Raw genomic sequence first — 12,598 nt, 5'->3', positions numbered from 1 at the left:
TTATTTGTATTGAGTGATGTACATAACAGTGTAATCCCCTGGGTTAAATCATTCTTGTTTAGGAATGATATGCCGATCCTGAACACATTTTAGAGTTAATGACAAATAATTAGTTGCAAAGCCTGTCCTTTTTAGGGAATCTTTGATGTCATTGAGTAGCTGTATGAAACTAAACATGAGGATGTATTGCAAAAGTTAAACATAAATTAAAAAGTTGCTGATCAGGTAATTTTGCTGATCAGGTAATTTTGCTTATAATGTCAAAGTGGTCGTTAGGATTCATAATGCAACAGGAAGGAACAGTTAAAAAATGTGTGAATATTATATGTTTGTTCTGTAACAGTAATAATATTTAAGAAATTCTGTTGAACTTAGTGCAGTACACAAATTGGAGAAGGCTAAGAAAGAAAATGACATGCTGAAATGCTTTGTGATTTGGGCATCTGAGTCACTTGATGTGCTACTGTCATTGAATGGTTTCTGAGTGCTGTGTTTGTGCCACTCTGGTAGTAAAAGGATGAGCCAAATGAACCTAACAAAGAACAAGCCTTTATACATAGACCATTTTCTGTAGGAGTAACCAAGTTTTTGGGGTTTCTGCTTAATTTTTTTAATAAAATGGATTAAATAATTCTGACACTATAGCCTACAGGGAACTTAACCTACTCTGAACTTTCCAGGTTGGTTTCTTTTCAGGTCTTCACAACATTAGTTCAGAAGGATGAAATACTGTAGAGTTTTTTATTTGCTTTTAATGGATATTCACTTAACTAATGTTTTAAAGGTTCTTTTGAAATAGAGAAACAATGCTCTGTAAAATGCATATTGTCATACTTATGCAGCTTGCACTCAAGCATGTGTTTTGTGCATGTGACTGGAGATTACTCTGTAGCATTCTTGAGTTGCCAGCCTGAAGCTGAGCTGGTAACCTGAAATGGGTGATTGCTAATATTTCCTTCGGTTCCTATTACAATTCCTGATCTTTACCACTTGCTGTATCTGCTGACTTCGTGTTTGGAATCCATTAATTTTACAGTGTTTTTTATTCAATATTGATCTACATACCATAGTATTTTTTCAAAATTATGTTTTTAAAAGTGATCTCTTATGTTTCTAGGGGACTGTCATCTATTCAAATGCATTCTAAGCTTCCTGTGATCGTTTTAATGTTTGAGAAGAAATGTCATATGTTCAGAAGGGATTCACATCATGCACATAGACCAAATTTCTCCGTCACGTAATACCCTGCAATTTAATGAATAAAGAAAATGATTAAAAGTTCCACTATCTCGGTCTGTCTGTACACCTTCCAAGGAACACGTTATAGTGCAGGATTAAGGTGACTAATGTCACATGTCTAAGCTCCCTTCATTGATTGTGCAGGCTTGGTTTGTTATGGAAGTACTGTCAATAGATCCAAATAACTATTCAGGGCATCATGTAGCTAGGGAATTGATTCCCTCTATCACCTAGACATTAGGTGTTTTACATTGCCACTTGAAGTGCAATAATGTTTCTTCTTTGGCTTCCAGCATCTGGCCTAGGAGAGCATGGGTCTTCTGGTGTCTGCGTGTAGTTGTCTTGGATACAGAGGCCTAAGCTTAGACCTCTGAATTGAGCCCCTACTAGCAGGTCAGCTGAATTAGCTTAAGGAGAGGCTTTAAGAATTAAGGAGCATTCAGTAGAGACAATCTCCATTGTAATGGGAGTCTAAATATTTAAATTTGTGCATCTTAATACCTGATTTAATCCCCATCTGCCTCCCATGGCTTCTTGAAGATCATACAGGAAACTGTAACAGAAGTTGGGAATTTTTGGTGACTCCAGTTCTCAACTGGTGCCCAGACTGTCAACTGTTTCTCTTTACCAGGTGCCCAGCAAATGGGCCTTGCTGTCTCTGACTAGGTGACTCTAAATGTAGTACCTGTAGCAAAGCCTCAGAAGTTCCCTGGTCCCATCTGTTATGATCAACAAGCTGAAAGCAAAATTAGTCTGAACTTCACATATACATCTCCTAAAGCTCTGAAACAGGCTGTTGTTTTATTTTTAGGTTAGAATGATGATTGTTGTGTCAAAAGCATGTCATTAAAATTCAAGTGCAAGTGTTCTGTGTCATTGATTGAAAATCAGTTGTGTGGTGCTTGAGTGGATCACTCAAAAATCTGTTAATGGTAGACATGGGCTCTCTCAGATATCCATACATATATCTCAAATATATATATTAATATTATATTAAAAATATATGTATAATTTATATAGAGTATAATACAAAATATGGGGTACATCCTTATTCTATCTGCCTGTTGAAGAGAGAAGTATAACTTAAGAATTTGTTGCTAAGTGGCTGTGTTTCTTCTCTATCAAGTCTTGGTTAGCTTTTTTGTCTTTCCATCTACATTAGTGCTGTTCAGTAATGAGTTGTTTTATGTTATTTTAATTATGTTAATTTGTTATGCATTCTGATTTCTTCTGTTAATTTATATGTGATGGTTTTTCCAGCTGAGGTGTAGCATTTTGATTATGCAATGAAAACTTGTAATATAAAATATTTGTATTTAATTATCTTTATGTTCACGTCAAGTGAGGTAGCTCCAGAGGCAACAGCTCTGAAGCACTTTAGATAACACTGGCACCTTTCCTGGCATTATTGGTGGTTAACCTTCAGGATTCTGAATTGGCTGCTGGTACTCCAGACTGACAGTTTCGGAAGATCAGTGGGCCAGAGGAGTCAAGTTCGCTTCTGTCAAGTGAAAGAGCACTCCAAATGTGAGAGCAACTAATACAGTTGCTCTGTGTTAAAGCTGGAAGTTAACAAGGTTGTGTGTTTTTAAAAAACAAAAACCACAAACTGCAGTATTGTAAATCTTCAGTTGGAGAAGAAAGTGTGTAATAGAATCAGTTAATGCTTTCATTTTTTTCTATATGATAATTTTTCTAATATAATGATAATAAATCATTCACTATAATAAACCCCTGTGAGTGCACAGCAATGTCAGATCAAAACTGGCAATTCACCAGTTTAAATCACAGGTAGAATGGGTGTATAGAAGAAAGGAGAGTCAGAGCAGGGATTGTACTCGTGGGGAGGAAGATAAAAATACAGAAGGCAACTACAGTGATTTTTCAAACAAATGTGGTATACTTGAGTGCTTTCATGCGACTGGTTTAGTGAGGAGCTTTTTGTGAGTGTGTCCATTTCCAAATAATAGTTTAGTGGTACAGTAATGGTCCAGAATGTGCTTTTGCAAAGCAAGCCAGAATAACAATGAAGTGAAACTGTACTTTAGACCGAATGATATCTTACCTAAACTATTGGATATAGGGCTAGTATTCTAGTTGGAAAGGCAGATAATGATGGATAGAAAAAATTCTCTTTTTATTTCATGTAATAGTTATGAAATGACCATAGATAATATATATTACTCTCATCTAGTCTTAGTAAAAGGTTGGCAAACAGTTTAATGTAAGTACCAAAGCAAACCATCATTCCTGAATGCTTTTCTTTTTAGAATAGAGAAATCAATAGCTTGTGTAGTAAGAACTGCAAACCTTACAGCAATTTTAGTGTCTCTGGAGATCTTCTCCAATTTGCTCTAGTGTACAACCAAAACACAAACGATCATTCAAAAGCACTAGCAGTGGAAATTCTTGATTTTATTAACTTTCAGTAACAGTGCTATCAAATTTAGAAGTTCATGCAAAAATATCTTTAACGTTAGATCAGTTCTCAGTAGAAATTAGCACATGGTTGTTGCATTAAATATCTTCATGGTAATATATGTTTTTTGGTTAACAAAATAAAAAAGGTGCAGATTTTGTGTCATTGTTCCCTTAGAAAAACTTGTTAACTACGTTATTATTTTTCAGTGAAGGAAGGGTAGCTCTTTCATGTTCACCCCAGGATAAGGACAAATCCATAGGAATTACTGTGGAGCAACTGATGTACTGCTAGATCGCGTCCCGTGTGATCCCTCTGGTACCTTGCTTGCCTGTACATATGCGTTGCGAGATGTCTTGGCCTGGGGGAGTTAAATGTTCAAGCATATACTGTGCCATTATTCCTCGTGCTGCCAGGACAAGTCTCATTCTTGGGCTGCCAGGTAACATCATTATGATCATGGAGTTAGCTACTGTGATACCTTTTGGTAATGCAGACTGCCCACTGCAGTTGGGTTTGAGAACTCCCACAGTGTCCCCAGAAGACAGATTTGAAGAATTGGTGCCTTTCAAATGCACTTATCACTCTGCTCCTGGTATAATCAGCAAATATTTGGTAAATTCCAAGGAAGGAGAAAGATGATGAGGCAAGTGTTTGAGCCCAGAGGGTCCTGTTGAATTTTGCAGTGAGATTATTGGCTGTTTGTTTAAAACCAAATCTAAGTACCAGAAGAGAATGACTTGAATATGTGCTATCACTGAGAGTCAATTTCTGTTCTTCATCAATGTTTCCCTCCCCAAACTGGGCGCTAAAGTTGCTTCAGCAGAAACATGAACGAAAAGTCAATAAAGGGAAGTGTGTGTTTGAGGCATTTTATATAGGTTCATTTCACAGTTATTAAAGCAGCAGAATAGGAAATCTAGTTGTCTGAAGGTTTTAGGTACACTCAAGCTTTGTTTTGTTACAGGAATTACATGTATTTGCCTCTTTTAAAGATAAAGGACAACTGCCTTGCTCATTAGACCACTATTAATTGCGGTGCTAAGGGAAGCTGATAATATTACATCTAAAAGTGGTGACTGCTTTAAAAACATGGTACCTTATATTAATGTGAATGTAAACATCATATTTATCATATTATAATATTTTTACCCATAAATACACAATATGATGCTGATTCTCATGTTTTTAAGATCTTTTTCTAATGGAGCAGTGTCCTGCAGAGTGCTATAGTATTTGATGTAAATTTGTAAGCTTAAAATCTCTTATATATGTTTTAATTTGCCAGTTAAATTAATGCAATCCAAACACACTTTTACATTCATGTGTACGGAATAGACAGATGACTGTGTATGGTCTCATTTTTTCTATTGGTTATTTATGATCAACTGAGGTAATTTTTTTGTGTTAATGAGTTGTCTCTTTTACGTATGCAGTGGCGTACGTATGTTATTTTTCTTTTGTAGGATGTGTGCAGTGTAATTAGCTTTTACCTGTAAACATTTTTATTTGGGATTCTGAATAGAAACCATAGAATAATGCAGATAATCATAGAACTTCCTGTATCTCATGGAGAAAAAAAGGTTTTATTCAGAGAGGTAGTAAAAAGTCTAATGACTGTTGTTTTGTTTGACCTTATTTTTTAAAAAAAATATATACTCTCTTATATAAAGCGAGCATGGAAACAACTGAAAGACATATTGGAAATAATTTTTTCCTTTTTTGTGCCAAGTGCATGGTATTTGTGTTTACCACTCGTGAGCAGGCTTAATAGTTCTTTGAATCAGAAAGATTCAGTTTGTCACTCCTGGCAAGAAAGAAATCAATTGCCAGTAGATGTGATGAGTTTTAGTTTGAAGGTAGTTGAAGTTGGACATATTTTACTACAGCACTTCTCTCGCACTGCCCACCCGCAACCCTCCAAGCAGGACTGCCCTGTCCACCCTCCTGCCCGTCCAGGGTCCCCATGGCCCACTGGGCCCCCTCCCACTCCCCCAAATTGGACTGGAAAGGCACACACTTCCCAAATCTTCGTACGCAAAGCCTAGCCATGATGTTTGAGTTGAAGTTGGACTGTGACAAATCCTTCTTAATTAATAGGAACGATTTGTTGTGACAAACCCCTGCCAGTTAGCTGACAATTTATAAGTGAAGAGGAATAGAGATTGACTTAAAACTCAAGAACTTCAACACGTTAAGTTAATGTAATTAAAATATATGAGAGCTACGTTTGGCACTCCTCATCTCCTCATTTTAATTATGCAAAATATATATGTGTATCTTGTTTTGTGCTCATTTGAGCATGTTGTATGTTAACCAAACACTTTGGATAATATTGTGTTTGGTTTTGAAGTAGAAGCACTGTGTTCAGGAAAACTTAAATAACTCTCCAGAATTTCTTTCTCTCTTAAATGGTATTAAGGCAGTGTTTAGTCTTTCTGTGTTGTTTTGGGAAATTAAAAAAATAAAAATTGAAAATTTCAGCTCGACATTTATCATTTAACTATTTTGAGAAATATGTATATCAACTCAATTAAAATATTTGACTACGAATTTGTGCAGTCACCTTAACCTGACTTTCTGGGAAATCTTGTTGGAAAAGTGTTTTGATGGAGAGAGAATATTAATACTTGGTAGAACTGTCACTTTCATATTTCTACTGCCACAGTTTGTCTGCTTCTCTAATCTGTTTTATGTAGTGACAGCACACATCCTTAAATCAGAGGAAAAATAGAAATATTTAGTGTGGAAAGTGCACAGGAATATGAAGTTGAAATAAAAGGGGAAGTGTTCTTTCAAATTTGGCAGAACAGTATTTTCCAGCAGTTTGCATCCTGTTGTTTGGGAAAACCTATTGCATTTGTTTTCATTTATTTAATTGTTTCCAGAGGCTTACAGTGTATTAACAGAATTTAAAAAAATGGAAAGGCACCATGTACAATGCATTTTTGTGTTTTGTACACAAAACTTGTCAGAAATCATAGTGTTGAAATGCAAACCCTCCATGTTATATTTTCAGTTTGGCCTGATTTCATTAGAGAACATGACTTCAGTGACTTATGAGGGGAAGTGTTTGCAGATAATTGAAGAGAGCACTGCTGTTCCCTGGCAGCAGTGTGTGATGTCCTCGCCCTGCAGCACCTGGTTGTCATCCAGGCCTGTGTGCCCCCACCCTGCACACGCGTGGGCCCCGTCCCGCTGGAGATGTGCGTGAGGGAGGGGGGAACGCTGTGGGTCTGTCAGGTTGTACTTATGGGGAAAGGGGAGGAACTGCTGGTGTGGACTGTATGGCATGCTGGGGAGAACAGAGAGTATTGTTAGAAAGCCAACCTTATGCTGCTGTCCTGGGATAATTTGTATAGTGCATTTGGGAGACAAAATCCGTGGAAAAATGAGTTTCATTTTTATACTCATAGTTTGAAACGGTACAGAGACTATTTAACAGTGTTTATGCTTACCAGTGATTTTCCTTTGCATTCATAGGACTGGAATCATGATTTATAAAAATTCTGAATATAACCCTTCCCATGGAATTCTGGAAAGGAATTCCAGCAGCTACAAAGATTTCACTTCTGCATTAGCTCTGCTTACTGAAAGCACTACAAAAACGTTTTTTGCTCTGAGACAATATCTTTTTATTTCTCTACAGTATTCTTATTTCTTTGCAGATATTGATGTATGACATATAATGCATCTAAACTACTTATTTTCTTCTCTTCCAGGCTGCTGAATCAGGAATAATAAAAGTGAAAACAATAGCTGCACGCAACACTGATATTTTGGCAGGTAATTATTTGCAGTACAATGGGGGAAAATAAAGCAGAGTTACAGATCAAAATGTTAAAAAGATGTCTTGGATATGTCTAGTAATACTACGTCTTTTTAGTATGTGCTATATCAGTGATGCTTTAGTTTTGGGCTCCTAGCAAAAAATCCTGGCATAAAAGTTTTTTAATACTACTTCTGTTTCATGTTCATGAACATGAACTGAACATGAACATGAACTGTTGCTGAGGAAGGGCTCCATTTTCAGTTGATGCTCTACAAAATTAACCATCCACTTAGAAAAATAACATGAAATATTTAGACCCCACATTCTCAGTGTTTTAGTCACTGTCTTTGTTCACCACAACTGTTGTTGAGTGCTCTGTGTGGAGTTCTGCAGTGTGATCCTCATCTGTGTATTTAATATGAGAGTCCAGCCTTTGGGGACTTGTAACTGGCAGGCAAAAATCCATCTTAGACTGAGACAAGGTCATTCAATTTAAGATGTACCAATGCCTTGAGGGACAGGAGATATCTTGTGAGTTGCAGCTTTGTAAGTGCTTAAAACACAAACTCTGATGTCTTAAGCTTTATGAAATAGTATGTAAATAGATGGCTTCTTGGCAGTTGCTGGTGAAGTCTTCAACCAGATTTGAATGTCCTTGCATTAATACTTGAGTGCTTTACCCCAGCTGTAGTCAAAATCCTTGAAATGCTAGATTATTTGGGAGGTCCAATGATACAGGTCTAAAATCATATATAGTTTTGATGTATGTAAATTAAATATTGTTAAGGAGGCATTTTCTAGAATTATTTGAAGTAACAGTCCCACTCCTCAGTGTTTCACTTTAATACCTCTTTTTTATTTGTTTATTTTCTTTGTTTTTTCTGCTGTCATGAATGCTGACATAAGTGGGAAAACTATGCCAGGTAATGTCAGCTATATCAAAATACACAAATGAACAAGGGAAAGCTCTAGTTAACCATTTGGGAAGCTTCACAGTCAACATTCTTTGACATATTAATGTATAAAGAAGCTGGTATTTTAGAAAGCTAGTTTGTAATCCTGCAAAATTTTCTGGTTTTTAATCTTCATTTCAAAATGAAGAGACATGAAAGATCATTGAATTTAGGCATAGGTAGGCAGTCTTTACTTTTATCTTTTTGAGGGAACACTTTCTGGTAGTTGGTCAAATTTTTAAAATACTTTTCCTTTGGAAAGTTTAAACAAGAATGTACTCAGTATTTGTTTTGTTAATCAAAAAAACTGCACAGATTTGTTGTTATGAGGTTAGGAAAACCAACAGGTCCTAAAAGTTATTTTGATTAGTTAATCTTTGCTAATAGGATAATAACTGTTCCCCTCTGTTCTGCAGTTTCATACTGAGAAAGTGTACTTTGCCTGCATGTTATTCTAACATTCCACAGTTTAGACATAATGTCATTACACAGTCTTAATTCTTTATGGACTCTTGTATTTTTTGAAGTATCAGTTGTAACCTAATCTTGTAGATAAATTAATGCCAAGATATTGTCTCCTATCTACTCTTTAAAACTTTTTGAAGGAAGATAGTATGTATACTTTGTAATACTATGTAGTACTGTGTATACTTAGTAATAATAAAGCTGCAGAATACTACTGTAATTGTGAAATCTAGTGAGGTGCATACTTTTTGACTGCTAGATGATTTAGGAACATCTACTAGAATTTCTACTAATGCAAATAAATATTTTGATTAGGATATTATTTTTTTAATATTTTGATGTAAACTGTCATTTCAACTTTAGCAGATTGTTTTGAATAAGCTGATCCAATACCTTCTTGAAGCATTGCATTGCGTAGGATTATTATTTTTAGGAATATAGATGCAGTCTTAAAATTGGTTTTAGGATCTTTAAAAGCATTATTATTTCTGGTGAGATGTGTTTAACCTGCCAGAACTCCAGTGTCCTTAATCTAACTTCTTTCTATCTCTTGAAAAAGTTGAGCAGTTTCAAAGTGTTCATTCTTGGCAATCTGTGCATGCTTCATAATTTATTTATGAGGATTTGAGTAATTCTAAAGGAGGAGAAAACTTGTGCTTTAATTCACAGGAAATAAATGTGAGAAATTATTTCCACATGGCTTTCAGAAGTGCAAAAACTTAGGTTTTAGAAGTTTTTCTAGAAAATCAGAATTATAATGTTGCTGAGGGAATGAAAGAATTTTACTTTCTCAAAACTTCTTTTTTATTATGGTTCAGTAAGACAGATTTCTTTTTGAAAATATTCTACCATAAACTGGTAGACAAATGAAGGCAGACCTGGCTACAATAACATTTTTTGTGTATTTTAAGACTGAAGCTAATACAATCACAGAATCACATGATCACAGAATATTCTGAGTTGGAAGGGACCCACCAGGATCATTAAAGTCCAACTCCTGTCCCTGCACAGGACAGCCACAAGAACTAAAGCATGTGCCTGGTTGGCACCAAACCAGATCTACAAAACATTAATTTTTTATCTTCATAAAGTAAAAATAAGAACTGTCTTATAGAAAGTTGACCTCTATAATTTATACTAGCCAAATCTTTTCATAGAAGCTGCTGAGTCATGTTATTTCATGTTTCAGTTGGAAATTATCAATAAAGTATATTTTTGTAGCTTTTACCTTGATATTTCTTTTTTTTCCAAATTGGTTGCAGTGATACTTAATATCATATTAATAGTATAGATCATGTTTGCATTTTTATGTGAGAATGTATTTTCTGTTTGTTTGTGGTAAGTTTTGTGCTCAGAAAAATGTGTGGAACTTTTCATGAACACATTTCTTCTATTACACATAGACTGAAACAGTGTATGACATTCAGTGTACGAATACACACGGAACTTTCAACTGTGAGGAAATTTTTAGTGTTTGAAATGGTGAAGAGTGGAAAAAATCTTAAAAGTTTGCATGAATCAACAACTACACCTGTAAATGGAAAAACACTCATCAGTCAGTCATGCTTTTTAATATTTTTCATGGTTTAATATCTTTTAGTTTTATGAAGTTTATATCAGATTTATCAAATTACTTTTATGAGGAAAAACTTTTTAAAATGTCAGCGTGGAATATTGTATTCATTATGAAGCTTTTTCTCCTTAACAAAAAAATGGTGTGGAGGGAGAGAAGTGCACGAAACTGATGCTTTCTCCTGGCAAAACTTCATTTTAAGAAGCTACCCTTTGTCACTAAAACACTGTTTGACAAATTCGCAGCCAGGTGAATGTAGGCAGGATACAAACAGTCCTGTCTCTTTCTCCTCTTGTTTTGTCAATGGCAGTTCACACTTCTCCTTTGTGCTTTGGTATGTCGCTCTGTGCCACACCGTTGCTTTTGCATTAGGTGCTGAGGTGAAGCAGAGCAGAAGGAGAATGCTACCAGCCTAGGACTGGACCTTGCTGCAAGGCCTGAGAAAGCTCTGGGGTTGGCAGAACCTTACACCTTGCTAACCAAAGGGACTCTTAAGTGGATATTTTGAGTTTGGAAAGAGGAAATCACTTGAGTGTGTAAGAGAGAAGTTGCTTGGGATTTGAACCTCAGCCAGGGTAATTGTGGAAGTGAACTGTGTCAGCCCAGTGTCTGTGTTCACTTGGCTTTTCCCTGTGGTGCAAATGTAAATCCCAAATTTCCAAGACCGGAGATTGCTTTTTATTAATAGGTGTGGTTAACAAATTTTGCATTGTATTCTTCAAAGTATTAAACATTGACTGCTTTTAAATCTCTTTTTGAAAGCATTGAAAGAGAACAGCTCAGAAGTAGTTCAGCCTTTTCTCATGGGTTGTGGAACAAAGGAACCAAAGATCACTCAGTTGTGTCTAGCAGCCATACAGAGGCTCATGTCCCATGAAGTTGTTTCAGAGGTAAGACCAGTCTTTAAATAAAAAAATATTTCAGGGTGGCAAATACAGACCTCAAACTGAATGTGAATGGGTTGTTTTAGGAGGCTGTTTGTATTATAATCAACATAGTCTGCAGGATATTTTACTCATATCTGTTTTTCAGTAATTTAAGAGAAAACCTTTTAGAGCATTAAAAAAAAAACCTAAGGAAACATTAGTAACTTCTAGAAAGAAATTAATGAAAATCGAAACCAGATGATTTAGTTTGCATTCTTACACTGCAGGAACTGAAGATGTAATGAACCTTGTGCATGTACAAAATATACTCTGTGCAATAACATTATTATGTTTTTGTTACATTTTACTTTTAAAAATAAGGTAAAATGGTTGCACATTTTGTGCAACTGTAAATGTCATGATATATTATGATAGTGTATACATTAGCATGTTAAGAAGCTGGTGAAAATAATGCAGTTAAAATATACCTTCAGTTGTGCTTGAGTATTGTAAAGTTACACTGGTTTTTCTCTGATATGAATGAATTCTGAGGGTAAAATATCTTTTTACTGTGTCTGCTATATTTCCAAGTAGAAAATGTAGTACACACTTTGGACTACACATTAAGAGATTTCTGCTGTCAGTTTTTTAAAAATACTTTGGGAAGCTTGTGACAAAATGGCTTTATATTCTCAGTGTAGTGCTATGGTACAGAGAATCAGGAACATTCCGTTATGATATGTCTTTATGACAGTGATGTTCTTAACTATCTACACATGATATACTAGTATGTAAACACTTTTAATTGTTGGAAAAAAATTATTTCTATGTAGGCTGCAGCAGGAAACATTATTAATATGCTTTGGCAATTGATGGAGAACAGCCTTGAAGAACTTAAATTGCTCCAGACAGTTCTTGTACTTTTAACAACCAACACTGTTGTGCATGATGAAGCACTGTCCAAGGTAAGAATTTGTTAGTGCCATCTATAGTACTTAAAATACCCAAGAGGAAAAACAGGGAAATTTTACATAGGTGGTGTATGAAAATAATGGAAGAGAAGAGGGCTTTCTTAATTCTGTTGTGTCTCTATTGTCTTTATGACTAGACTCTGAAAACAGGATTTCTTTTAGCTTCTTTTTCAATCTGTTTTGTAATTCCTTCACAATAATACATTTCTGACTTAATGAGAATTTGAAATAAAAACACTGAGCTAATGCTAATTCTCATCTGCTATATTTGTTGTATGTTTTTGAACTGAAATCAGAGCGCATAACACAGTGTAAGCTCTCACTAATAAAGCAAATGTTA

General features: G+C 35.3%; 1 protein-coding gene across 6 annotated transcripts in view; it reads left to right on the top strand.

The window, feature by feature from the left end:
* Positions 1–12,598, top strand: part of MON2 (MON2 homolog, regulator of endosome-to-Golgi trafficking) — a 68,884-nt gene that overhangs the window by 5,326 nt on the left and 50,960 nt on the right. For 5 of the 6 annotated variants that reach the window (XR_003529821.1, XM_027656254.1, XM_027656271.1 and 2 more), the window contains exons 2-4: positions 7,381–7,444; positions 11,184–11,311; positions 12,121–12,252. Coding sequence is in view for 5 of the 6 variants with exons in the window: in XM_027656254.1 (XP_027512055.1) it covers positions 7,381–7,444; positions 11,184–11,311; positions 12,121–12,252 (324 nt within the window). In the remaining variant the exon portion in view is untranslated. Of the gene's footprint in view, positions 1–3,924; positions 4,101–7,380; positions 7,445–11,183; positions 11,312–12,120; positions 12,253–12,598 lie in introns of those variants that run through there. The other variant, XM_027656281.1, reaches the window with a different exon arrangement.

Source organism: Corapipo altera, unplaced genomic scaffold (genome assembly GCF_003945725.1).
Source record: "Corapipo altera isolate COAL_440 unplaced genomic scaffold, ASM394572v1 1, whole genome shotgun sequence".
Lineage (NCBI taxonomy): Eukaryota > Metazoa > Chordata > Aves > Passeriformes > Pipridae > Corapipo > Corapipo altera.
The sequence above is the reverse complement of the archived record's forward strand: the minus strand, read 5'-3'. Positions and strand labels throughout refer to the sequence as shown.